General features: G+C 56.5%; 1 protein-coding gene across 5 annotated transcripts in view; it reads right to left on the reverse strand.

Annotated features, from left to right (window-relative positions):
* Positions 1 to 1,099: 1,099 nt before the first annotated feature.
* The window catches only part of MAPKAPK3 (MAPK activated protein kinase 3), a 33,901-nt gene continuing 7,042 nt past the window's right edge, over positions 1,100 to 27,958 (reverse strand). For all 5 annotated transcript variants that reach the window (XM_028124249.2, XM_028124248.2, XM_028124251.2 and 2 more), the window contains 9 exons: positions 11,876 to 12,015; positions 10,446 to 10,510; positions 9,900 to 9,979; positions 7,918 to 8,041; positions 6,636 to 6,711; positions 6,144 to 6,268; positions 5,604 to 5,689; positions 5,256 to 5,336; positions 1,100 to 4,573 (listed from right to left, as the gene is read on the reverse strand). In XM_028124249.2, coding sequence (XP_027980050.1) covers positions 4,421 to 4,573; positions 5,256 to 5,336; positions 5,604 to 5,689; positions 6,144 to 6,268; positions 6,636 to 6,711; positions 7,918 to 8,041; positions 9,900 to 9,979; positions 10,446 to 10,510; positions 11,876 to 12,015 — 930 coding nt within the window. In that variant the 3' untranslated portion in view covers positions 1,100 to 4,420. The remainder of the gene's footprint in view (positions 4,574 to 5,255; positions 5,337 to 5,603; positions 5,690 to 6,143; positions 6,269 to 6,635; positions 6,712 to 7,917; positions 8,042 to 9,899; positions 9,980 to 10,445; positions 10,511 to 11,875; positions 12,016 to 27,958) is intronic.

Raw genomic sequence — 27,958 nt, forward strand, 5'->3', positions numbered from 1 at the left:
ACCGTCCTGGCACACAGTAGGCACTTAATAAACAGTAGCTGTTCATCGCGATGTCATGGCCTCCCCCACCACCCAGGCGGGACCATGGTTCCCTCAGGCTCTGGTACACAGTAGGCATCTACTGAATGCTCACTCGGGTGACCAGCAGGTGGCCCCACACCCCAATTAACCTGCCTTGACCAAATGCTCTGAGCCCTGGGAAACTGGTTCCCTGAGCCTCCGGCTGCTTTCTCCTGGTCATGGGAAACAGAGAAAGGGCAGGACTGGCAGAGTCTTGGCACCTTGGCATGTCGCCTAGCAGACACTTAGGCAACATTGCTGACCATGGCCTTTGGACTTGGCTGCCCCCTCCCCTTTTCCACAGCCTTGCCCACCCTTGTGAGGATTACTCCCATTTAAGGGGCAAGAAAACCTTCCACTGGTGGCAGCATGTCTGCCCAGGGTGCCGGAAGGATCTGGCCCTGCTTGATCAATGTCTCATTTTACTGATGAGGATGGGGAACCTCAAAAAGTGGAACAGTTTTGCCCAAATCCTCATGTAAACCAAAGCTCAGGTATCCTGGCTCTAAGCTAAATAATCCCACCCCACCCCACCCGCAGGGAGGGAGGTGGACTTTCCAGACCCTTTCCTGCCTTTGATTCCAAGGGGTTAATATGTTGGATGCCCAGTAGGACAAAGGGAATAATTTTACCCTGCTGGGTTTAAAGGCAGCTGCAAGGACCCACTAGAGATGCAAAGGCTCAGCCCAAGGAAGTCAGGTCTAGAGATGGCTATCCCAGGGCCTATGGCCCCTCCCCACACCTCCCAGAGAGAGAGAGAGTTTCCAGCAGGCCTGGGAGCACTGAGCCCCCTGCAGAGGTTGCGGCAGCCTGCATTCCAGGCTCAATTCTGGCGCTGCGGTGGAGGGGCTGAATCGAGGGCAGAGAGGGGCTGGTGTGGAATAGCAATGAGCTAGGCTGCTGGAAGCCAGCCAGCACCAGGTTTGCAAGACAGAGAACTCTGCTGTCAGCTGGGTCAGGGGAGCATCCCTGGGAAGCACTGGGAAGCAATGTCACACACAAACACACACACACAAGTGCACTCACTCGTGCACACATGTGAATACACCTCTCATGGATTCTTTATTGAAAACTTCCAGGACGCCAGCATGGTGGCCAAGTAAATGCCTGTGAACAGGCTGATGAGAACAAGTGGCCACACAGCTTAATTCCAGCTGATTGTCAGGGGTTTGCTCCTATTTCACAGATAGCCACACTGAGGCCCAAAGAGTGTGACTTGGCCAGGCACCCAGCCTCCTTGCCCTGGCCTATGAGAGCATGCCTGATGCCAGAGATCAGGGGACCCCACGTCTCTTCAGCTCTTGGAAGTGGCCGAGCAGACATGGCAGATATGGGGGCAATCCTTCCAACCCTCTCCTTTGCTAACTCCCTCTGCTGCACCCCCACCAACCTAGCCACTCCCCCTTCCCCACAACAGCGATGGGCCAAGTATGGCCAATTAGAATCCCTCCCTGGGCCTGGAGTGTAGGCCCCTGGCAGATGCCTCCCTGATGGAACTGCGGAAGCTGCGGTCCCGGATGTGAGAAGGCTGTACGGACAGAAGATCAAGATCAGCCCCAGGGAGAAGCACAGACAGGCAGAGCTGAGGGGTGTAGAGTCCTTCTGTCCCCAAGGCCCTGATCCAGGTCCCTGCAGTTCTGTCTTCAGTCCTATAAACTATCAGACACCCTCCCCAGCCACTGGGCTGCATCAGTTCCCTCTTTGGCTTAAAAGTCCCGTGACACCTCCTTCTTAAGCCACGCCCTTCCTCCACAGACCATTTCGAGCCTGAGATTTGGTAGCATTTGTGTGCTGTTTTGTCCTTCTCCCGGAGTTTAGGTGAGAGCCCTGCGTGCAGCTTTCACTGATGCTTTCCTTGCACCCAGCGTGGGGACTCAAGCGCCATGGCTGCTCAGGGCCCAGCAAGGGAGTCTGTCTGCAGCTCTGTGGCTAGACAATCTGCCTTTGCATCTGGCCAGTATTGCACTGGGCAGAGTACATGGCGAGGGTTGGTCTGAACCACAGGCTCCACGAGGTCCCCAGAATTCATCTGGGGAGCCCAGGGCCCCTTCAGAAGGGTAGGCCACCCTCCTTGAAGCCCAAGGCTTTGCCCGAGGTTCAGGAAACCCAGGTGATGCTGCTCTGGAGAGCAAGCCCTTGGGAGTAAAACCCCATGGGTGGCAAATGCCTGACTTTGGGGGGTGGAAAGTCCCAGAGATAGATCTGGGCAGGGTTGCTTTTCCCTCTAGCAACTTCAGGTACCTCTCTCCTTCCTGATGGCTAAGGATGCTGGGGTGGCAAATGGGTCCTGGGCACGAGCCATGCACCAGGCACCTTGCTAGGCACTTCACATGCATCCTCTGCCTGGATCCCCCAGATGACTCCCCAGGGTGGGCACTACCGCCCCATCGCAGTTGAGGAAATTGAGGTGGGAAACCTGGGGGACTTGTCCAAGGTCGCCAAGCTAGGAAGCAGCCCGCATCTCAGGAGTGCTGGCCTTCTCCCTGCCTTCTACCATCTCCACCCCTTCCCCCACGCCTTGAGGGGACAGGAGGTGGAGGGAGAGCTGCGGGTGCCAGTTGAGCTCTTGGGAAACTGGGAGGTTTCAAGATAGGAGCTGAGGGAATATGCCACAGTCAGGGCCCTGCCTCGAGGCTGCCCGCAGGGGCTTCCGAGGGCTGAGGGTGCTCTACTGCCGGAATAGTCAAAAGACAGTCTCCAGCGTCCCGCCCCCTCCCCTCCCCGACATTCTCTCTGCCAAATGAAATCTGGCAGCTTCTGAAAATAGCTCAGCGCTGCAGCAGGCTCTCCGCCCGCCCTTCAGCAGGCTGGCATGCAGCTGGGGGTGGCCGCTGTGGGCAGACGCTGGCGCACGCGGGGCCCGGGGGTGGGTGTCACACACACGGTGCGCGGGGCGCCCCATAGCTGGTGGCATGAGGAAGCTGCCATGCGTCTGCTTCTCTGACCTTTCCATGCCCGGCGAAGCCACAGTGGCCCTGGAGCCAGCCCGCATGCTTACTAGGCCTAAAGGGGGATCACTGGTGGGTGTGAGCAGCTGCCCTTGGGCCACTTTTGTCCACTCGTGTAGACAGAGAAACCCAGGAACCAGGAGGAAACGCCAAAATGGTGTTTATTACTATCTACATGTAAAACCCAGCAGTGTTTTCCTATCTGACGTGGGCTCGGGTTTCCCAGCCAGCGAGAGAGAGGTCAGGAACCAGGCTGGGTGTCAGGCACTTGTCAGGCCCATATCAGGCACTGAGAACCCTGAGGCTACCCTGGGCAGCCGTGGGACTGGGTAAGCTTGGACCGGCAAGGAAGGGATCCTCTCTGTCCGACTCAGGCCAAAGCTGGGACCCAGAACCAGACCTTCTAAGCATCACTCAGCAGCCCTCCACTGCCTTGGGTCTGACCCAGAGCGTAGAAAGAGATCCCTGATTAATGGGGAGCCCCTGGGTCCTGCCCCCAGCCATCCACTCTCACAAAAGTACACGAGGAGGCAGCCCCTGCCATCAACCAGGACAAGGTGGAGGGCGAACCGGTACAGAGAAGCTTTCCTGCCTGGGAACCAGTGAGTGGGTAGGGGCAGGAGAAGTGTACTGGCTTTCGTCACAGTGACATTTTCCGAAGTAGAAAAGGGTTAAAAATACCTCCCACCCTCCCCTGAGATGAGAGGCCACTCTTTGGGTAACGGGTAGTAACAGCATCACTAGGCCCAGGGACTCTGCAGGGAGGGTGCTCCAGGGGCCCTGTGGGACGGGGTTGCAGCAAGATAGGGCTGGACCACCCAGCGAGGCAGGCAAACTGACCATGGGCCTCGGGAGACCAAAGGGAGGGAGCCTGAGAGGGTGGAGCAGTGTGAAGGAGACCAGCCTCCCCAAGGACGCAGAAGCAGACCCCCATTGCCCCTTCTCCCTCCCTTGCTCTCTCACTCAGCATTCACAGACAGCAAGCCGGTCCCTGGTCACCATGGCAACCAATGGCCAGATGCCTTTCCCAAGGCCAGGCCCATCTGCCCACCCTACAGGGGGGTGTCTCCAAGGGAGGAGGGAAGCCCGCCACAACTGCCGGTGGCCTAGAAGTCTAAAGCCATGCCCCAGCGTGCCCAGCAGAGCTACGTCTCACTCAGGCCGCTCTGGCCAAAGGCGCTGCAGCTGTGGCAGGTGGCTCCCTAACTCCGGGGCCCTGGGTCCTCTCTAAGGAGGTTTGGAGTCATGGTCGCCCATCCTGAAGTTCTAAGTGACAAAATAAAACACAACAAAATGATCCTTTTGTTAAAAACAATGACCCGGGGCGTCAGCACGCTCCTGTCTGTCCCCAGGCTGCGCGGCCGGGCCCATCCAAGGCCCTCATCCAAGGCCCTCATCCAAGGCCCGGTGCGCTACTGGTTGTTGCAGCCCTGTGAGCCTGAGGAGCCGCCTGCCTGCTTCTTTCTCCGCTTGTTGAGCAGTCGGTTGTTAGAGGTCTTCAGGTCCTTGATCTGCACCTGGTCGTAGTCCACACGCATGGTTGCCAGGGCACTGGTCATCTCCTCCTGGTGACAGATGTCCGTGGAGGTCAGGATGTACTGGCCTCAAGAGCCATCACCCTCCTGCCTCCAGCCCCTTACTAATGTCAACGAGGGTGGCAACAGCTTCTGCTGCCTGAGCACCCACTGCATGCCCAGCACTGGGCCATCCCCTTGTGTCCCCTAATCCACACTGCAGCGCTTTGTGGTGGACACTGAGCTTATCCACCAAGGCACAGAAAGTGCAGTGACTCCCTGTGACCACACCAAGGGTAAGTAGGACAGGGACCTGGACCAACGTCACCTGCTAAGGACCACAGGCCTGCAGGGGACACCAACTTGTGGGGCACACAGGGCACTAAAGCCTGAAGATTGTGCCCGGGGTGCCCTGGGGCTCTGAGCTGCTGTCCCCTATGCTAAAACCAGACTGACCACCCTCCCCAATGTAGATTGTAAGGGGGGTTATGCCAAAGCCCCTTCCTTCACTGAGCCCCCGGCCCCAAGTCCCAGTGAGCCAGGAGCACCACCCTGAATGCAGTAGCGTGGCCCAGTGCTCTGGGTGCCCCAGCTGGACCCCTGGTGCAGTCTGTGACACCCCGGGCTCTCGCCCCGGGGGAGGGGATGATGACCCAGGCTCTTGGTAGCCACCACCCTGGAGTCCCTTTTCCCAAAATCCTGGGAGACTGAGACAGCAACAGCGTCCACCCACCTTGACCTCATCCCAGCGGTCTCTATCCTCCTGCAGCACGCGGGCTGTGTGGAGTGGGGTCTGCGGCACCACCATTGATTGCTGGAAGGAGCCCCAAACCCTTGGATTAGAACAAGCACCGGAGATGGCACTGGCTCCCCAGCCCCACCCTCTCTCCTGGTCTCAGATATGGGAAGCAAGGCTCAGGGAGGTGAAGGAGCCTGACTGGAGCAGGGGCAAAGTCAGGCTCTCGGCGAGGTCCTGCTGCATATCTGTGGCCTGCACAAGGGCCTCTGGAGCCACCACCCTCCTGCCCACGGCCCCCCCTCCAGCTTGCCACTGCCCACCACAGGACGAGGAGGCACTCACGTTGATCCAGGGATGGTTCATGAACTGTGTGATGGTCAGCCTCTCTGTGGGGTCTGTCTTCAGTAGGAGGCGGATCAGCTGCTTGGCTGGGGAAGACAGGGGAGTGGGGAGGCTGCAGAGTTCCTCAGAGCCAGTCGCCCCAGGTCTGCATGGGCTTCCAAATTCCTAACCCACAGAAACAGTGAGCTAACAACTGTTTCTTATTTTAAGCCACCACGTGTTTGGGGGTAACTCGTTAAGCAGCCATGGAGAATGGGTACAGGGCAAATTTGTCTGTGGTCCCCAAAGGGAAAATACTAAGAAGGGGTACGAGTTAGAGGATGTTTTGAGGAGGCAAGTTTTGAGCCCATTTAGCAGATATAGAAACTGAGGTTCAGAAAGTTTGGGTGACTTGCCTAGGGTCCCTAGCAGGGAGATGGGATGTGGGATGTCACGCACCCAGGATTTGAACACAGGTTGCTTTGACACCAACGTGGTATCTCCCAGAATGAAGGCTAATGGGGTCCGGTGGAACAAGCTGGGGCAGAGAGGTTCACTCACCATCTTCAGAAACCTCTGACCACTCAGGATTGGGGAAGCCATACTGGCCTAGGCGGATCCGCCTCTTCATCCCTGGGGAGATGGCCTGGCCCGTGTTGGAGTAGAAGGGCGGGAAGCCACACAGGCTGGGAGAGAGTGGAGGGCATTCAGCACAGGAGTGAGGACAGTGCCAGGGTGGACCCATTCTCCTCCCCGCATCCCTGACTGGGAAGACAGGCAGCCACCAAGGTAGCCACCTTGGCAAGAAGACCAGCCCTCTGGACTCTGGGCTCATCCTGGGAATGCCATCTGCCCTTGGCAAGGAGAGACCTTCAGGCACCCTGAAAGAGGGGTGTCCCCAGCCTGCATGGAGAATGACCCACTCAAGTCCCTCACCAAGGGTTGGGGGAGAGGAGGCAGAAGTGGTACCGAGGGCACAAGGGGGCGGTGACGACGGTGGTACTGAGGGCACCAGGGGCCGGTGGCGACGGAGGCAGAGGTGGTGGTACTCACAGGATGTACATGATGACGCCCAGGGACCACATGTCACATGATTTGTCGTACTTCTCTGGACCCAAGACCTCAGGAGCTACCAGGACAGAGGGCACAGGAGGGCTCTCAGCCCCAAGGGTCTTGGGGCCCAGACAGGAGCCTGAAGCCTGAGCAAGGTGGGGAGCAGGTGCCTGGGTTGAGGGGCGGGGCAAAGCAGACTGGTGTCTGGCACCTTCTGGGAAGGCAGCATGTGTGTGAAGTTGGGGGAGGAAAAACAGCTCCCAGAAAAAATAAACCCACTTTTAGGCTGGGCTGTAAGGAATGACAGCCTCCTAGCTTCTTTGGGCCGATATCGGCCTTTGTTGAGGGAGGAAAGGGAGAAAAGGCCAGTCTGGGATTTGGTGGGGTCCTGCCATAGGCAAGAGGGCCTCCTCCCCGCAGCAGCCCTGTGTCCCTTGTCCCCCTGAACGCACAGCCTAGCCCACGGGCAAGGAGGGGCCAGGGCAGGGCTCTGGTTTCTGCTTTCAGCTTGGCGACCATCCCATGGGGCCTTGCTCTTCCCACCTGTGCAATGAGATGGGTAGGCCAGAGGATTTCTAAGCCAAAATACTGCAAAACACGTCCTGGTAAACAGGATACCATTTCGGCTGTCTCGGGGGCTCCCCACTCCTTAAGCAGTTCTCCTGGAAGGTCTCCCCTGAGGGGAAAGACCCTCTGTAGTGCGAGTCATCACCCCTCCTGGATAAGGAGCGCCTTCAGCAGGGGCTTTTCCAGATCTGGGCTACCTGCTCACAAGGGAGCAAGGAGCTTCTCCAAGGAAGAAAGCATGGATGGGTATGTGACACCCCCAAGGCCTATCCCTGCCCTGGCCTAAGGGACCCTCTCCCTGAAGACAAGGGGCTGGTGCCCTGTATCCTTCTAATGCAATAGGAAAGGCCTGCCTACTTTCTGAATATGAATCCCAGAAAGATAAAAACTGGAGAAAAACAACCGCGGTTGGGCTCCGTCCCAAGCTGGTGGCAGCCTTTTATCACATATATATTTAGAGCTGCTGTGATGTCATTCAGCTCACAGGCCACAGCCAGAATTTTCCTGGATCTATTTTCAAAAGCAGAAGCTGAAGTTTGGGAGAATATTTTTTGCAGCCTCCGGCCCCCCACGTCACCGCCTCCACGAAGACAGGATCCCTCCCTCCCTCCTTACTGGGCTTTAACCCTTTGGCTTCTGCAACCCACGGGCTGCCCCACACGGCAAGAGGGTCCAGCGGAGGTAGGGACGTACAAACCACGTCCCAAGGACTCACCCACGTAATAGGGAGTGTAGCAGGGTGTCTGCAGGGCATTTTGGGTGGTCTCCTTGGCAAAGCCGAAGTCGGTGAGCTTGAGTACTGCATCTTTCTCCTTGGACGTGTAGAGCAGGTTTTCAGGCTGGGCCAGGAAGATAAAGCATTGGTCTGAAGCTAGGCACCAGGTGGGGGAAGAGTTCCCAAGATGATCTTCAGGCAGACTTCCTTCACCCCAATCAATTCAGGAGGAGCCAGCTCCATCTCATTAAAAAGACCTGGCCTTGGTCACCAACAATGTGGGTCAGATATGGAGAAGACCAAGGTGGCTGGGAGGTGATGCCTCCTTTAGCAGAAGGGAAACAGAGGCAGGTGTTCAGCCAAAGCTGAGAAGAGCCAAGTGCCACAGAGAACCCAGGGGTAGGAACTGCGGAGCCTGAGTTGGTGATGCTGCCATGAAATACCAAAATGAGGGTTCCAGGCAAGGTAGGCAGCTCATGTTGCCAAGCACTTGTCCGGTACCCAAACCGGAACAAGGCAGTGGGGCAGCCTGCCTGAGGCCATTCAGGGAGAAGACCCCTGCCCCTTAGGCCCCAGGAGCTGCACAGAGGCAGTTCTTCCTGGTTGCAAAGCACAGAGAGGCCTAAGGGGAGAGGACAGTAAGGAGGTCTGCATGGAGGAGGCAGCCCTGAAGCTGGTTTTTGATGAATGGGTAGGACCTAGGGCCTGTAGGAAAGGGGGGACCCTCACGCAAACCTGGGGTAGAAGGACAGGGTGTTGGATGGAGTTCCAGTTTGGGGCCAGTGAAAGCCTTTTCTCTGGTACGGTTTGAGATGACCTGACCTTGGACTGGGGTGAAAACAGGAAAGCACATTTAGTCTACACAAGGGAGTCACCTCTACAGAAGACTGTTCTCTCCTTGGGGAAAAAAAGGCAGGGCCAAAATAAAGCAAGGGTTCAGAAGGTGAGTCTGTCGTGGCTCCACGTGCATCCAGAATCAAGGGATAAACGGGCTGCTGGTACTCAGCCAGAGGAGGAACCTGATGCCGCAGCTGGGCCCTCAGCAACTCTCGGCCCAGTCTCAGGATGAAACAGGCCTCAGGGTAACGCTCTAGGCCTGGGGCAGCGGGCTAAGGACTCGCAGATTCTGCTCTGATGGTGGCTGACACATACATGCGTCTGTATGTGGGGCTGCCTCACACGGTTCACATTTTCCCCATCTGGTCCAGATGACCTCTAGGACCCAGCCCTCCCTAGACAGGACATTTGGAGAGCTGAGCCTCCAGAACATGTCTGAAGCCCATCCACTGAAAGGGCCAGCAGGCCCAGGAACTGGAACTACCTCTGCTCGTTCCCCCTCGTCTCCCAGCTAACGACTTCTTTCCCTGAAAATGCTGGCGCTGGGGGTGCCTGGGTGGCTCAGTCGGTTGAGCCTTTGACTCTTGATTGCAGCTCAGGCTATGATCTCAGGCTCCTGGGATGGCTCCGTGCTCAGCGGGGCATCTGCTTGAAGGTTTGTCTCCCTCTGCCCACCCCCTCACCCTCTCTCTCTCAAAAAAATAAATAAATCTTTAAAATAAAAAAAAATCCTCGCTGAAAGAATGAATGAATGAATACCGGTGTGGCATCTGCGCAGGCTTAGGCAAGACACAATCTCTCTGAGACTTGCTTTCCTCATCTGTAGAATGGGTAATGGCGCCGGGCCCACGGGGTTATGTGAGGATTAAACAAGATGCTTGTCAGGGCCTACTGACTTGAGGTAGGCCCACAGTTGTTCTAAAGCCTATTGGGATTACACAGTGTTTGAAAGAAACAAGGAGACCCGTCTGGCTAGGGCAGGGTAAGTATGCTGGAACCATGGGAAAAGTGGCTGAGAAGAGCAGTCTGGGCTAGGGGACAGAGGCCTTGAATGCCAATCAGGAAGCTTGCCTCCATCTAGTGGGTGCTGGGAGCCACTGGGGGTTGTGTACTCCCTTCTCTGGTCCCCTAACCTTGAGCCTCACCTTGACATCTCGGTGGGCGATGTTCTGGCTGTGCAGGAACTGGATGGCAGTGCCGATATCCCGCATGATCTCTGCAGCTTCTGCAGACAGAGACAGAGGAAGGGCCAGTGTTGCCAGGCCAAGGTCGGGCAGCCTGGGGCTTCCACCCGATCATCCCCCCTGGAACAGCACAAGATGGTGAGAGCAGTCCTGCTACCCAGGACCCATCCTATACCCCCACCCCAGTCATCCTGATTTCCTCTGGGGATGTCCCAGCCCACCTGGACCTCTTTCCTCAGGCCTGGACCACCTCTTCCCAGCTCAAGTGCTGGTTGGTATCAAGAGGCTTTGAAGCCTCCATCCCAAGGCCATGGACAGTCCATCTCTGACAAGGTGTTATGAACTCATAGAAGTCCTTGGGGTATGAACACTCTGTCCCATCCTCTCTTGTGCAGTGGGGGAGACTGAGGCACAGAGAGGAGCAGGGCCTTGCCCAGCATCACACAGCAACTCTGTGCGGCCCGTCTCAGTCTGAATGCCCCCTCTGGTCCTGCTGCACACACCTACCTCTCTCGGTGAAAGCCTGGTCGCCACGCTCCTGAATCCGGCTGAAGAGCTCACCACCTTCCATGCTAGAAGAGAAAGTAACTAGAAGCAGGGCCCCCTGAATCAGGTGTCAGCCTGCCCCTGGCCTGAATCATGGGCCCAGAGCTTAGGCCCGGCCACTCTGCCCCTGGGAAACGGTTACGGGCAGCCTCCCTGTGCCCTGCAGAACCTGGTGCGTAGGAGGCCATCAGCTTGGGTGGGTTGACCTGGACTCTTAGAACTAGGGTAGGCTCAGGTCCTCAGATCATCGAGGGGGGGAGGGGGGGACCTTTGTATTCCCACGGGGGCTACCCCCACCTGGCTGAGCCTTGCGCAGCCCAACCCTCATCCAAGTCTCAGTTCCCTCAAATAAGGGAGGAGATGTCAATTGTCATCATCATCACCCCTGTTTTCTGAACACCTACAGCGCTATGTGATCCTGGCCTGGTCCCTTTACCTCTCTGCGCCTCAGCTTCCTCCTTTGTAAAACGGGATTTAGAGCACCAGCCTCACAGAGTTGTGCAAATTGAGTAAGCGGTACGCATGGAGCCCTAAGAACGGAGTCAGGTACAGGGCGAATAGCACGTTAACATCTTCCTCCACTTCTTACATGGCAGTTACAGAAGTTCAGAGAGGTTAAGAGCTACCCAAAATCACACAGCTGGTGGGTGGTAGAGCCAGGATCTGAACCTCACATCTGACTCAAGGGCTGCTAACCTATAGGATGAAGGCTGCTTAAAGGTGGATGGGGAGGAGCTCGAGGTCCAGACACGAGACCCAGCATCTGAGGAAGGCTAGGGCTGAGCCACAGTGCTGTTGGGAGAAGCCCAAGGTAGAAGAGGCTGCTGGCTCCTGGATTACCCTGTGGTCTCCTGGGACCACGGGAGCCCAAACCCAGGTAGGAAGGAGAAGGTGGAGGTGACGGTGTGTGTCCTGCTCCTCCCAAGGTAGGAGGCTTTGAAGCCTCCATCTCAAGGTCAGGGACAGTCCATCTCTGACAAGGTGTTATGAATTCATAGAAGTCCTTGGGGTATGGACACTGTCCCATCCTCTCTTGTTCAGCGGGGGAGACTGAGGCATAGAGAGGAGCAGGGCCTTGCCCAGCATCACACACTCAGGGCTTGGCTGCCTTCTCCGACCCCTCTTCCAGCCCCTCCTCACAGAGTGAGAGCACATCCACGGAGGCCATACTGGAGCCCCTGGAGTTCCCTTCCCACACGGACGGAATGGCCTTGTGGCCAGCTGCACAGCTCCATGGGCAAGGCCTGCAACTGCCCCTCCATTACTCCTCAGGGACTGGGGTGTCTCCCGCAGCTGCTATCTTGAGAGCAGAGAGGGCCCCTAAAGAAGGGTGGGAGCCTGGGGGCCACAGGAGTACCGGTGAGGCCCTGACGCAGGGTGGGCCAGCATACCACTCCATGACGATGAGGAGACAGCGCTTGCCGTGGTGCATGTTTTCATACACGTCCAGGATGCGCACAATGTGAGGGCCCCCTGAGGTCTGCCAGTGGTGGTCCACCTCCTGCCGGGCCTTGGGGCTGTCGTACAGGAGCTGAGGGCAGGTAGGCACAGAGAGCGTCAGGCACACAGCCCACTTCCCCAGCAGCTCCCCACTCATGTCACTGCCCTCACGTGACAGACGAGAATATGTAAGCTCAGAGAGGCCTGTGACCTGCCCAACTCGCCCAGCTTATGAAGGGCAGAATAAGGATTCAAATCCAGGTCTCTCTGACTTGTGGTCCAATGACCACAAGAAAGCCCTGGGAGGTGGCTGACAGCTTGGAAAGGCTCAGAGGCCGCTTACAGAAGCCCTGCCTCCCTTCTTGGGGGCTGCAAGTCGAGTGGCAGTTGCGTGGGCTTTGTAGACAAATCACACATCAGATGTGAGACCCCAGGCCAGGGGCCACACATCCCTGGAACTGCATTTTTCCAATGGGATGGCACAAGAGTTGTAGACCCAGAGGTAGAGTCTGGGGGCAGGAGGGACCCTAGCTGAAGGAGGTGACAGCCTGGTCAGGTGAGGCCTGGGTTTGGGGCTGAATTCTTCCAGTGACTCAGTATGACCTCAGGGGTGAACATTCACAGCTCCAAGCCACAGCCCACAACTCCGTAAAATGGAGTCATAACAGAGCCATCCCCACAGGATGCATCACAGCAAGGCACGCAGCGGGTGGGCGGGCATCAGGATCCCTGCCCAGGTTAACTCAGCCCTAGGCTATGGCCGCCAACCAGAAGGCCAACCACCAGTAACGAGCAAGGCCCCGGAGTGGTCCTGCTCAGAGGAGGAGGTGTAGGGGAGGAGAAGTCAGCATGCAGGGTGAGGTGGTCCAGAATGCGAACAGCAGGACAAGCCATCCTCCCACAGGGCTGCTCACCTGAGACCCCACCCCGTTTGCTTTCTAGTTAATCAGGGTTGAGGACCAGAGTCAGAACTCAAGCCTGGGGCTCAAGAGCAGCTTCGTCTTGCTCAGCGCCCACAGGACCCGGGGCCATTCCTGGCCTTGGTCTCCTCATCTGCAGGATGGTTTTCCCTCTGCCAGGACGCTGGGTGGGGCAGACTCTGGGACCAAGCTCTCTAGGCAGAGGCAGACTGAGGCACGGGGGAAGTCAGTAGGTTCTCGCATCTGCTGCCCCATGGCTGTTCCTCCATCTCTGGAGCTGCACACCTTGACCCTAGCCTGGGGGTGCAAGAAGCCGGGCAAGTCCCTCCACCAGTTTTGGGGTCCCTGCTCCATTAAGCAGTCCAGGATGGGGGTGTGCATAGAGGCTGCTGTGGACAGACTCCCAGCCTGGAAACCATGAGTCCCTTGCTCATGCTGCCCTTGCCTCCCAGAACGTCCTCAGCTCCGTGCCCACACAGCTCCTGAGCACCAGCTTCTTGCTCACAGTGCTGGGGGCAGGGGCTCAGTCACCCCCACTCACCACACCAGCTCACCCCCACTGTGTTGAGGTGACTCTAGCCAGGGGTCCCCCGGTCTTTAGCCACAGGACCCAAGATGCACCATCCTCCCTCCTTGCTCTGTCTCTTCTGCACCCTTTTCTGCATGGCCTCCCTACACCTCTCCCTGCCCCCTGCCATCTCCTCCCCAGTCTGGCCTGACTTGACAGCGTCCTGCAGGGGTCTCCAGGCTGGCTCCTGGATCCCCTCCTCACTCTGCCCTGCTTCTGGCATCTCACCCCTGCCCCCGAGTCCTCTCTCTCCTCTCAAAAACTCCCAAGTACATAGCGGGAAACCTCCCAGTGGGGTCCCCAGCCCCACCTATCCTTGGCCCCACTCTTTACATCCCCACCCCCATTCCTCCAAATAATGGCCACCTCCTCCCCTGGCCTTCAGGCTTGTCTTCCTCTCATTGCCTGCTATCCCTTGCCCCCGGCCCTTCCCGTTCTGGTCGGAATGACGTACTTGCTGACCCGAACAGCCCACACTCTGCCTATGCCACGGACACTCTTGCCATTCTCCTTCTCCATTGGGTCAACTCCCTCCTTTTGAGGAAGTTTCTGGGCTCAGTTCAGATGTCTTCTCCTCTGGAAAGACCTCACGGCACCTCCCCTCTAGGGTTTTTGCCTCTATATCTCCCACCAGGCTGAAAGCAGCTTTAGGGCAAATCAGGGCAGGTTGGCCTGCAGGTTCCTGGCTAGGGCGGACAGAAAACACTGGGCTCCTGAACAAACAAAGGGTGGGAGGGTGGGCATGGTGCTAGGAGGAAGGTGTGGGAGGGAGAGGAGGAGGGGAGTGTACGACCAAGGAGGGGCCCAAGGGCCTTATGGCCTGGGCCTGCGCCCTGTCTCTGCTGAGGTGGAGAAGCAGGTGGAGCTGCCCTGAGCTGGAACCTCCCAATGCCCCCCACCCGACTTAGTCCATATTTAGGAACCCATTTCCTACATGGATTAAAATAGTCCTTTTCTGAGTGCCAAGACCCTAAGACCAGGCACAGGAGTGGGGAGAGGGCTGCCCCCAGAAAACACAGTAAATGCCCCTACTGGCCTCCCTGCAGGGGAGATCACAGGGGCCAGAGCCCAGGCCCAGCTGCAAAGAAACCTCCTGGGCTGTCATTCTTGATCCCTCAGCTTGGCCCTGAGTGTGGCCCCAAACCTCCTAAGCCTCAGTTTCCTCATCTGCCTTCCCTATAGCCAGAGCCTTCTCCTCTTCCAGGAGTCCCCCCAATATCACCTCCTCTCAGAAGCCCTCCCTGACCACCCTGACTGAAGAGGACCTCAAGGATCCCTCATTCTCCCTTCAACTTTTCTTTATATATATGTGTGTGTGTGTGTTGTTGGTTGAGGTACACCTCACATACAGTAAAATGCACAGGTCTCAAGAGCGCAGCTCAATGAGTTTTGACCAGCTGCACATGCCCCCATGACCCACACCCCCAGCAAGACAGAAACACTTCCAGCTTCCCAGCGAGCTCCCGCGTCATCGCCCTTTTTACCTCCCTCCTGTGCCCCGCTGGCTCACAACCTACAATTAGCGTGTTCCTTTGATAACTCTTTAAACAAACACACACATATAAGTATGGCACTTTCAACGTGCTTGGCTCTGTTCTGAGCACTTTACAAATATTAGGAGCAAGGGGCTTCATTATCCCCGTTCCTTAGCTGAGAAATGGAGGCACAGCAAGGGGAACTAACTGATCCCAGACTACATGGCTGGTGCCCCAGCCAGGCTGGAGGGAAACAGAGGCCCAGAGAGGTAAAGGAAGGGCAATGGGCACCGCCAGCCTGCCTGGTCATCCCTGGGTCCCAGTACTGGGCCTGGCACAGAGCATTGGCTGATGTAATATTTGTAGATTTATGGAACAAATCCATGAAGTGGGGTTAAGAGGAAGAAACACTCACAACCCATCATGAGGACAGAATAAGATTAAATTGAGGAAGACCTAGGAAGGCTCAACAACGAGAGACGTGACAACCTGGCCAAACTGGCTCCCCACTCCACCTCACCCACCCTCCCTGGTGAACCAGACTGTACCTCCTCTCCCAAGGAGCCCATCCTGACTGCTGCAGCCCACAAGGCCATTGCTATAAATGGCAATTCACACGGGTACATGAGTCCACACAACACTTCATAAAAGATGTCCCCAAGCAAGAGCTCCATTTTCCCAGGCATGGAAATGAGCACAGGGCTAGGAGATAGGAGGCTCGGGTTCTACCCTTACTCTCAGTGTGACCTTCGGTGGCTCCTTTGCCTCTCTGGGCCTCTGTTTCCCTAATGTTGAGCTACAGCGCTTGAGCTAGATTGGAGGAACAGAAACCTCTGGTCAGGGGCTCCTTGCAAAGTAACTACTGCAGCCCCCCTCCCACATCACCGCCCCCATGGAGCAGTCCCTGAGGCTCCACAGACCCATATCCAAATGCCCGAACCCGATGGGTGCCACCTGGTTCCCAGTTACGGCTGGGAAGAAAAGAGGATGGCATGGCCTTCTGCCAATTTGGCAGACCCCACCCTAACCTCACTCCCACCCCATGTCCCCTGGGCCCCCTAGGGCTCCACCAAAGCTGAGGGTCTGTGATGGCTCCTGGGCAGCTCCATCAAGCGCCCAGCAGGTACCCACACACCCGTGAGGCAGAACCCTGGCTTTCTCCCAAGGGAGGGGCTCCTGGCTGTACTTGAGGTGTGGGCCCCCAGTGAAGTTAGATGAACATCGAATCTGAGATGACATTTCCTTGAACAAACGACACTGCTCTAGCCTCAGGCTTTGACGAAGCCGGTTCAACCTCTCCCTTCTCCCTCACTCTCCTTTGACAAATTCTCCAAGCTGCCCCTAGAGCCTACAGCCGAATGGCCAAGACCCCTGCCAACGCCCCTGGTGGACCCCGACAAAGGATGAGGCCGAGGGGCCCATGTGCTCCGCCCCCAGCAGCACCAGGCAGACTGGGAGGCCCAGGACTAGCCGGGCGCCCTCCCTCCCTGCATGCCGCATCCTGTCCCACCCAAGGACAGGCTTCACATGTGGGCGGAGGAGCTCCCCAGCCCAGGAGCGGGGAAAGCGAGAGCAACATTGGACTGCAGTTTACAAAACAGTCTCCCCCCTCATGTCATGGGAATGCTGGCGCTGCCCTGTGAGGCAAGCCGGGTGGGGCCGGCAACCCCAGTCTACAGACTGAGGAAAGAGAGGTTCAGGAGGATGAAGTCACAGCCCTGGGGCCACCAAGCCGGAGTGTGGCAAGACTGAACAAGGAGAAGAAGGGACTTTTAAGAGAGTGTCCAGACAACCCCTCCCTGAGGGGAAATGAGAGGATGGGGTGGCACCAACCAAAACTACCGCTACAGGCCTCGGGAGACCTGCTCTGGAATGAACGTGTGCACAGGTGTGGGTGCGCAGGGGGTGGGGGGCACGGGAACATGGATACAGGCAGGTATAGGGGTGTGTCCTGGGGATGCATGGGTATAGGGAGCATGGGGGTGGGGGCCATGGGCATGCGTGTGTCCTACCCCTGCAACAGTGACTCTGAACCCCCAGAGAGTGGGACCCATCCATCTGTCCATTCATTCATCCAATATTTTCTCTCTCTCCGGTGCCTACCAGAGTACTGGGCACAGAGAGGTGCCCAAGGAAGACTGGGGGTCTTGCTGCCACTACTCACCCTGTGACCGCTTTGCCCAAGCCCTGACCCCTCCACCCAGACCTCCTCTCCCACTGAGGCCCTGTCTGCTGCATCACCTCACATTGCCCAGTGTGAAAGAACTCCATCTGCTTTCCTAGAGCATCACACGGAACTGGGATGTCTGTGGCGGCTCTGTGAGGAGACAACTTTGGGACAAGCCCCCAACACCCTACTCCAGCCACCTCCCAGCCCCAGAAGGGCCACCTACCCAGGCCCTTATGCTCACCCATGTATCTAGTGTCCACCTCCAGCTAACCCCGGGGCCGGGCTCTTCTCAAGTAAAAAGTGTTCACAGTCTCCCCATCTGTCTCACACACAGGAGTCCCCCAGGCCACCAGCCTGGACAGGAAGCCTCCCCTCACCCAACCTCCATACTCCCAGCCAATTAACCTACAGCCCAGGCCAAGCTGCTCTGTGGCCGCTGTGGGAACACCCACTCCTTCCGGGGGAAGAGAGCTGGCTTGCAATCTCTCCTATCAGTGAGGCACTAACAAATTAAGAAATATCTACTCCGGATTTCATGACAACCCACAGCCTGAGAGACATCATCCTTACAGCAAAGAGAACCTCCTGGAGGCCAGGCATCCAGGTGCTCTCACTGCCCAATGAGCCACTCTAAGTCTCATCATTTCCACTGCTCTACTCATTGACAACAGGAGTTCAGGCATTTTATAACCCTGAAAGCATGACTAAAACAAAAAACGTCAGATTCTTTTTAGAATACAGAGAAAAATAAAATGTACCAGAAACCCATGTAAGCTCGTAACTATAATTGAGGACATCTTTTAATTCTGAGCTTCCAGAGAGTCTTGGCAAAGAAGGAAACCAGATAGGTTCTGCTGCTATTATCACCCCATGAAGAGAAGCAGAGACATTCATTGAACTTTTTCCAAGACCAAATTCTTTTTTTTTTTTTAAGATTTTATTTATTTATTTATTTATTTATTTGAGAGAGAGAACACAAGCGGCGGGCGGGGGCGGGGAGGCAGAGGGAGAGGTAGAAGCAGGTTCCCCACTGAGCAAGGAGCTGGATGCAGAACTCGATCCCCGCACCCTGGGATCGTGACCTCAGCCGAATACAGACGCTTAACCACTTAACCGGCTGAGCCACCCAGGAGCCCCTTAAGACCAAATTCTTAAAGGAATTTAACATCAGACCTTCCATGGGGGAAAAGTATAACATTCTGACAACACCTTCAATAATAATTTTGCAAGATACAGAAAGATTCACAAGAACTTATCTGATATAAATTCCCTCCTAAAAATTGAGGCCGGCGTGTGGCATGGTAGCCTGGCACAACCACCGGGAGCCTGAGGTGACATCGCCAGACCCTCTACTTTCTGGGGATTGCAGCTTTGTCCTGTGCCAGAGTACAGAGAAGAGAGAGGCAGAAGGACCGGTCTGTCCCCCCACAACACCCCTTCTCCCACTTGGGAGCCTCATCCCAGCCTCAGGCAAGGGCAGACCAGAACACTGAAGAGCGGCATTTCTGGGCTATGGATTGCATCGTGGTGCACCCATTCAGCGCCAAACGCTCGGGCAGCAGAACTGAATGGAATGGTATAGGAAAATACAGGTCTTCAACTCCCATTTTGTTCGTTGTGGGAAACCTCTATTCTCCACAGAGAGAGGTCATGGGTAAGAAAAAGCACTTTGAACCTACCACACTCCCTCCTTGACAAGAGCATTCAACTCAGCCATGTCTAAGGTCCCTTCTGGCTCCCAGTTCTGATTATTTAGGATTATTTTTCCCATTAGACAGAGCTCTGCTTTTATGAGAGACACACCACTGGAATAGCTAAATTCATTTTATAGCCAGCTGTTGAGACCACTCCTGCCTTGTGCGGCTAGCACCAGTGAGGGCTTCCAGCACACTTCACCCTGGCCCTGGCCAGCCCCTGATCCTCACGAGCTGCTCCGTCCCCTCAGGGCCGAGGCCACAGCCTCAGGGATGGGACGGTATAGATTGACCTCAAGTTCAGGATTCAGGCCTTCTGGCCTCAGTGTCTTCTCATAAAGCCAAGGCTGTGCCCCCCGCCAAACCCACCCGAGGGAGCCGGTGCTATTTAGAGAGCTGCTGACAGTGTCAAGTCTCACTTTTTCGCCACAGTTTCGATTTAGAGCCTCAGACATGTGCCACTATTCCCACATACACTCATTTCCTCAGCTTTTGTAGCTCATTAAAGGCGCTAATGGAACCAATTCTGCAGCTATGGATTAGCTGGCCTCATGCCAGACCAGACCTCACTTCATTACATTCTGGCTGTGTCCTGGCCTCTGGCTCTCCCTTTCCATTCACCTCTCCTCCTCAGAGGCTAAGTTCCAGGGAGGTCAGCTCACATGACACCACTGACCCCAAATGCCCAGGCCCCAGCTGGGTGCTCAGGGACTGAGAGCGTCAGATCCATTTTAGCCACCCCTTCCTGACAGCTATCTCTCCCTGGTGCTCGGGCAGTGGTGTGTTGGCCATGGCATCTGATCACAGACACCACCTCATTCAGTGTTCACCAGATCCTGAGAAGAACCAGTATCATCCTTTTAACTGTGGGGAAACTGTGACTCCGAGAGGTTAAGTGACTTGTCCAAAGTCACACAGTGGGGCAGTGAGAGTCAGGACTTGAACTCATCTGTTGGCTTCTAGGCAGTGGGGACCACGCTGACGGCTGCTTTGCTCCTTTTGTATGTGGGGTTTGGCCCCACACCTCGGGATCTAGACAAGGCTCTGCCACTTGGTGGCTATCATAACAGTGGCCCAGGAGACTGAGGCTCAGGGAGGTTTTGTGGCTTCTCGGGGTCTCACGGCTCACACATGGCCACCTCTGCATCCGGGAGTCTTTGGGGAACCAAGATTCATCCCTCATGCCCAGGGAGGCCTGCCCATTTTATAGATCCCTCCCCCACTTCTGCCAACGTTTACTGGCTCTGCCTGAGGGCTAGGCCCAGAGCTGGGGCCAGGAATGCAGCCGTGGGCACTCTGCCCCCAAGGATTTGGGGGTCTATGGATGATTTACTGCCAATCAGAGTGCTTGATGAGGATGTTAAGCCCTAGGGAACTGGTCCTGGCTCCTTCTCTCCCTCTTCTTTTCTTTCTAGAGCCAGAACCTGGCAGAGCAGACAAGACGGGGAAGCCCAGCCAAGGGAGCCCAGGAAGAAGAGGAGCCCCCAAACAACAACCCCCTTCCAGGCCAAGGCCAGAGCACCTGATGGCAGGGGGTGGAGTGCAGGAGGGAGGGTAGGACCGCTGATAGGCTGGGCGCCTCCCACCACAGTCCCGGGAGAGGAGAGAATGGCTGAGGCTCTGAGCCTGTAGGAGATCCAACGCACGTTTGGAAATGGTTAAGTCTCAGGATCACAAGACTCCTTCCACTTGCTAAATTTTGATAGCCTCAGTTTACCTGTTTCCCACCAGCCACAGACGACCTGGAAACAAAGGCAGAAGTGCCAGGTCTGGGGAGGGAGATGGCTGGAGACGGGTAGGAGAGGGGAAGAATGCTTCCAGAAAGAGGGAGTTGAGCTGGGCTCCAAGGCAGGGAGGGAGAGGGACAGCAGGAACGTAAGTGCTAGCTGGGGCAGGCCCAGGGGTCCCCGTGCCCCCGGAGACCATATACTATGAAGGACCAGCTGTGGGCACGGGACTCCAGGGCAGACAGACGTGGACTGCCATCTTCCACTTGCCCCTAGCTTTGAGCAGGCCATGTAGCCTCTCTGAGCCTCACTGGTCCCAACTGGAAAATGGGAACAGTGACAGTACGCATGGTCCCTGGTGGCCATGAGGACGGAATGAGAACACAGAGAGAGCTCAGATTAGCACAGTGCCAAGTACCTACTGAGTGGAAATGGGCCTTGAGGTTTGCTTGGCTCCAGGATTCCCCTGGGTCTGCCCTGAAGTGGCCCCATACTCTTCACCTGCAGAACTTGGGGAAATCCAGGTGCAGCCTCTGGGATCAAGGGGAAAAAGACCCCCTGCAAACCAGCAGGTCACAGGAAATGGTCTTGCGAGGGGCAGGACTGGACATGGCTTTGCAAAAATGGACTAAGAATCAAGAGTCTATGGACCCTGCTTTGCTGTGAAAGGCCCAGTGGGGAAGGGACAGACCCTCCAGGGTGGGGAGAGGATGAGATGGCTGACCTCAGGGGAGGGGGCCAGGGGTCGGGTGAGGCAGCAAGGTGGAGACCTGGGGACCCCAGCCAGGGAAGCAGCCCGGCTCTCAGACTAGGGGAGGGGCACAACTTCACTCTCTCAGGCGGCAGCCACCTTTAGACGCCGCAACTGCCACCGTGCATCCTTTGGAGCAATGTCCCTTTCTGCAAAGCGTGTGGTGACTCTAGGCCAATCCCTTAACCTCTCTGAGCTCCAGCTCCCCGTCTGTGGAAATGGATGTGTAGTCTCCTCACACATGGCAATGGAGACAGGACAGGCAGGTCTGTGACTACCAGCATCTACTTCACAGGAGGGGAAAGAGGCCCAGAGAGAGCTACAACATCCTCTCTCTCTCTCTCTCTCTCTCAGAGATTATACCCGGAGTAAGTGGCAGGACCAGAACTCCCTTTGCCTGAGGCAGGTACCAGATCCCAGCACCCCACCCAGAGACTTCTGAGAGGGGCTTGAGGAGAGGCCACTCAGGTGCCTTGTGAGGCCCCAGAGCGCCTCCGCAGAGGGTCCAGGTTCTATTACCCTCCCTTAAACTTCTTAGGGGAAAAAAGCATTTTTCCTGTCAAAATCAGCTATGTTATCGGTGAGACATTACCCTAGTTCTATTTCTCCTATGACAGTGTAAAAATAGGACATTTTCATCCTAAGAGTGGAAAATTTCAGCAAACGCAAGTGTTTTATTCTCATCTCAGAAGCAAGGTCCCTTTAATGGTCCCTCCTCGTGAAGAGACCCCCAGTCCAGCCACAGTCTGTGCTCCCAAGTGGTCAGTTGTGCCACAGGGATGCCCACATAGCCAGTGGGGCTACAGAGGGCAGTGGCTACCTTCCCTAAGCAGGGGGCGACCGGGGCAAGTGAGGCCATGCCCGGGGGACCCCTGCTGAGGCACCCAGCAGCTCGTGCCCCCGGCCAGCCGTAGAGACAGGAGACCCAACACCCTCTAGCTCTGAGAAGAGCGATGGCTGGTCTCTGTCCCCTGGAGGAGGTGTCACAAAGATAACAAAGGAATAAATGTGTGTGCTGGGGGCGGGGGGGGAGAGGGGAGACAGACTGGACTACTCCCAGAGGCATAGTGCCGAGACCCTAGGGAACCTTCTGACTCCCCACCCCTCAGACCTGCTCTTTCTGAAGCCAACAGCCAACATCATATCTCCTAGCATCTCTCCCATTTCCCTTGGCTTCATCCATGTCCCTGCAGCTCCCCACACAGGCTTGGGTGAGCACAGGCTGCCATGGCCCCACTCAGGCTCCTCCCAGAGGAGCTTCCAACCTCCACTGGCCCCTGGTCGCTCTCCCTCTCCTGCTCCTCTTCTGCTAGAGGGCTCTGAGTGTTCCAACTCCTGGGAAAATGTCCCGGTCTTTGATCATGCCATGGAGCCATAGCTGTGAGGAAAGGGAAGTCCTCGGAGAGGCCAGGGTAGTGGCCTGGCCCCACTGAGGGATGCTCCTGCCATAGCAATGGGCAACAGTGACTCATCCCCACTCTCTCAGGCCTTCCTAGGGTAAAGATGCGCCCTGGGACAGGCTCAGCCTGACTGCAGGCTTTAACTGGGCAATGGAGTACAGTGGAAAGGGGTCTTCCAACCTAAGTCATAACCCCAGAGCTCCTGTCCGTAGCTGAACACAGACCTTGCTCGTGGAGTCACACGGCTGACCGTCCCCCTGGCAACACCACTTACCAGCTAGCTTAGGAGAGGCATCTTGGGGCCCCCTCTAGCCAGTCTCCACACTGCCCGTCTATTTGCACCACTATTTACCTGCCTGCTTCCCTAGCAATGCCCACAATCACTGCCCACTAAAAAGGTCTGCACAGCGAGAAGGGGGGCTCTTGTCAAGCAGAGCGCCCAGCCCTTCATCTTATAGATGGGTAGACTGTGGCCTGGGAGAGAGGTCTGGCTCCTGATCCCCAAAGATAGCTGAGAGCCACAACTTGGCCGCCAGAAAGGCCAAGGGTTCCAGCCCAGCCAGGGCATGTCCCTACTCTGAGACTTCGAGTGAGTTACTTCACCTTCCTGAATCTCAGCCTCTGCATCCGTGACACGGGGGTGATACATCCATTCTTAGATGTTTCTGTGTCTGGGTGCAGCACGTAGGAAGCACTCAAGGGATAAGTGGGTGCTCTTATCCCCGCCCTCCACCCCCAACCTCTGCCCCATGTGCCACTGCCTGCCAGAGAGCATGGAGGCTACCTGCCTGTCCCTCTGCCACACCCTGAGAAGAGGGCTTGTTTATGTTGGGGGAACATCTACAGAACAAGTTGTGAGTCCCTTGTTGGAGGCTGAACCCTTAGGAATGGGGTGATGAGTGTGGCAGGTCCAGGCCCTGGCCCATCACACCCTTGAAAACAGCCTCAAGTGTCACAGGTGACGGGGTCAGGTGCAGAGTGCAGGCTAGACAGGCAGGTGCTCTGGGGTGCTCGTCCTGGCAAGTGCGCAGCAGCTCACGTGCAGTTTTGTCCCCTAGAGTAGAGGGAGGTTGCACCTCATGTCCAAGCCTTCCCAGTCCCTCCACAAGTTCCTCCCACTGGCTCTGAGGCTCTGGCTCTGACCCCAGCCCCTTCTCTCCTCAGCCTCAGCCAGAGAATCCTTGGGAGTCACAGTGCTCCTGATCTCACACTGTTGTCCAGAGCAAAAGTCCCAGACCATTGAGCCATAAAAGGAGAACCAACAGCGGAGGCCCCTGCCGACGCTGACTTCCTACACTCCACAGGGGACTCCTCGGGTTACAAGCTTGGCCCAAATGTTCCTGACGCCACTTCTCTGGCTGCCAAGGCCACCAGCACCTGGTCAAGGCCAGCAGCAAGGAGGGGACATTGTGAGTGGCATGGGTACAGATGCTTCTCCTTCCTGTCCTAACCCCACCCTACCCTGGTGGGGGGAGACTTCAGGGTGAGCCCTTCAGGGTGACTCGCATGAATCCCCAGCACCTGACCAGCCCCCATCTGCCCGCTGCCTGCCCTTAGCCTGTGGGCTGCAGAGAAGAGGCCCATTAAGCCTGAAATTCCTGAGACAGAGAGTAGCAAGGCCAGAGAGGGGAGGAACTAAGTAACATCAAGGGAAACAGAGAGGGGAAAGAAGAAATGAAAGCGACAAGGAGCTAAGGAGAACAGAAAGTACCACAGAGAGAAAGCAGCAAGGACAAAAGCCCTAGTCTAAAGAAAAAGGCAATCCTAACACAAAACCCACAAAAAAAAACAACAAAAACAAAACAAAACAAAACAAAACAAAAAAAACGCAAAATCAATATTCTCAGCATCTCTGGCCTGTCCAGCGCTGGAAAGGCCTCCTGAGGCTTCTTGTTCCCCCAAACAGCAGTCTCCTCTTGTTCTCCTGCTCGAAGCAAACCACCCCCCCCAAAGGTTCCCAGCAGCAGGATTTTATTCACAATTACACAGGGCTAATCCACTTAGTTCCAAAAGGGTGGGAGGGTAGGGAGGAGTCCAGGACCCAAAATTCCTTTCACACTATTCCTTCTCACCCCACAAGGGGCTGGCTTCCCCAGGGGCACGATGAGCCCAAGGGAATCCTCCTAAAGGCCAATAACATGCCACCAACAAAATGCACTCAGGCAGCCTCTCACGTGGGAACACGTAAGATCTCAAATAGACAGGAGCAAGGCCAGCAGAACCAAAATTCTCCCGGGAAAAACACAGGGGCTGATGGGAGCCATATTCTTACTGCCCCGAGAGCAGGAGACCCACACACACAGGAGGGCTGGGAGCACACTCTTACCACACCTAGGGATTGCCGCTGTCTTCAACTCTTGCCTGGTGATCACCACCTTTGGACACCCAGCAGCCAGTCACCAGGTTGGAACCAAAGGAGGTGAGGGGACTGCAAAGCCAGGTGCTCCACCTGCTGCCCCCTCACCGGGGTGTCCCGTGATGATATCCCAAGGAGGCCCTTGGAGAAAAAGATGAGGGATCCAAGTAGGGAAATAGCTTCCCCAAGTGCAAACCTCAGCAGAGACATAACAGACCTCTGTTGTCACAGAGACCAGGCGCTTCCCACAGGGCCTGAACTAAAGGACAGTCCAGGTGACCAGGAGCCTCTAGAGCACCCTAAGCAACAGTGCTCCACGCGGGTTCTGGTGATGTTAGGAAAGAAAGCTCTGGGGGAAGGAGGGAGGATTTCTGCCCACTTAGTGAGAGAGGACACCAAGGACAGGCAGAGGTCCCTGGGGGCGCAGTATGAATCTGAGTTGTGGGAGAATGAGGGGGGGGTGTCGCTGACCTTTTTTCAAGGGCCCTATGTAAAAGCCTCTCCTTCCACAGAGTCCTCATAGACCCTCTATGGCTCCCAGCATCTGTCAGGGCCTGGACGCCTGCCCCGCTGAGATCAGCCGCATCCTGCCAGGACCCACGGCTGGGAGTGGGGAAATGGTACTCTGCAGCAGGTGCTGAGTGGTGCAAACCAGGCAGGCCGTCCCACACATCCTGTGCCCTCCTCTGTCGTCCACATCCTTCTCAGACCAGAGGCCTGGATTAAAGCTGGCAGTCTCTCTCAGGAAGTCTCCCCTGGCGCGCCCAGCCCAGACACAGTTTCTTCTCGCCCACTCACCAACCTCACTTCCTGCCTGTGGCAGTCTGGGCTCTGCTGGGCTGGGCTTGTCTGAGACTCACCAGGCTTGAGATGAACCACACAACCTCTCTGAGACAGCCCCACAGCCTTGTGTGCTGGCCTGTGGGACCACTGGTCCCCTCACAAGCAGGGTCTTGCACAGTGAGGAGAGCTGAGCAGAGAGAGACAACTATGAACACCACCACCTGGGCTCCCAGTGGAGCCAAAGATGCCAGCACACTTCCAGGGGCCAAGTCTTAGAGACCCTCCCATGTCCCCAGAAACTAGCATGAGGCGTGGGGTGACTTAAATGCGAAGACTCTGGCATCAAACTGCATAGGCTCACATCACAGCCCTGCCACTCTTCCGCTGTGCATTGTGGGCAAGTCGTTCACCTTACTGAATATCAGCGACATTACCCATAAAATGGGAACCACAGGAATTAGGTAAGAGAACATGTATCATGCACTGGGGACGGGGCCTGCCAGACAGAACAGTCTGGAAAACTGCTAGCCGTCTATGAGAATATTAGAATCCACAGCACCAAGGCCTGAAGCCTGGAGAGACAGCAGCAGCTCGTGGATAGGATGGGAAGATTCTGGCACTCCCAGCAGAGGGGATCCCCAGCAGAGGTGTAGGCTTCGAGCACAGCTTCTAAACCTGTGAGCAAGGCCAGCTGGGCAGGTGTGAAGCAGCTCAAAACAACTGATCTCTGCCCCAAACCCCACTACTTGCATTCTTTAGGGTTTGATGCCCTTCCTAGGATCTTTGTTTAAACAGCCAGTTGCCCACCCCTGACAGTTCTGAAGCTTCCACCGGCTTGGAAGCACACGAGCTCCAACGATTCTTTCCTTCGAGCAGAGGGGCAGCCCGGGGAGGAGGCTGGGTACAGTGAAACCCCTACTGGGGGCCTCCATTGGACAGGGCTACCAGCCCCTCCACCCGCTTCCTGATTGGTTGACTCGGTAACAGATGGCCCTGCCAAGGCTGATCTGACCGGTCCGGAGATGGCAGGTGAGGGGGCGGCAGCTGCTAAATGAGAAAGTACCTGGCCCGCCTGGCAGCCGCACCCAACCTCAAATCCAGCTCCGCAGCACCAGCTTCAACAGGCCGGCCCCACCCAGGGAGCCATGTGGGGAACTCCCCGGCCTGCGGCTCCAGCACCCCACCACTCCACTCTGTCTGATGAAGAGGAGGAGAGGAGGGCACGGGGAGCCCCAGGGGCCTCCGACATACTCCAGTGGTCAGAGAGGAGGGCCCCAAGCCCCAGAGCCCGGACAGCAGGGGCAGGAAAGAAGACCCCCCTTTCCCCGCACGCAGAACCCCTCTGTCCTCTCAAAACCTTTCATCGTGCTTATTTATCTAAGTGTCATGGTCACTCCTGCCTGCCAACAGGCAGGGGACCACAAGTGGGCTGGGCGGGAAGTTGGGAGGGGAGGAGACCCTGGCCTCTGCTACAATCTGTCATCCCAATCAAGCTACACGATTTCTGACCACTGACTCCAAGTCACAGTTTTCATATATGTGATAAGGATGGAGGGGTTGCGTCTCGGATGTGGTGGGGTGACTGATGGGGGGGGCAGATATGCAAGGCTGTGCCCAGCTAGGAGTAAAACTGAGGGGTACCAATTCATCAGTGAGGCTTAGGAGGGGGCACAAGATGTCGGTAGGAGGCGGCCCCCTGCCCCCCATACCCGGCAGGCAGTCCCCTCTAGGTCCTGCCAAGGGGACTGCAGCACATGCTTAGGAATGGAGAGCGGAAGGATGGCACCGGCAGCGGAAGTGGCCTTGGGAAGGAGCCACTGAGTGGGAGCGAAGCCAAAATGGACCACAACAGTGGTCAGGGGCTAAGGGGAAGAGGCTCAGCTCCCCGGGGAGGAGCCCTCCCTCCAGGGCCCCCAGGGAATAGTAACAGCTACAGGGACACTGACCACAGCGCTTCCTGTTTTAGGAGCGCCTGATACAGCGGCCTTCAGGCTGAGCACTCTCTGCCATCTGGAGCAACTGCGCCGAGAGGACAAGCCGGGAGAGAGGCCGGGGCCCTAGGCCTGTACTATCAAGAAGGGCAGAGACGGCAGGGAGCAGAAGGTAAGCAGAAAAATGCCACTCTCCTCATCAAGGCTGGGGCCACCACTCACAGTTCAGAAATGATGTTTCAGAAGCAGTGCTAGCGCC

This window comes from Eumetopias jubatus, unplaced genomic scaffold, assembly GCF_037043125.1.
Source record: "Eumetopias jubatus isolate StellerSeaLion01/CBP00866 unplaced genomic scaffold, mEumJub1_p1.0 scaffold_1, whole genome shotgun sequence".
In the NCBI taxonomy this organism is placed as follows: Eukaryota; Metazoa; Chordata; class Mammalia; order Carnivora; family Otariidae; genus Eumetopias; species Eumetopias jubatus.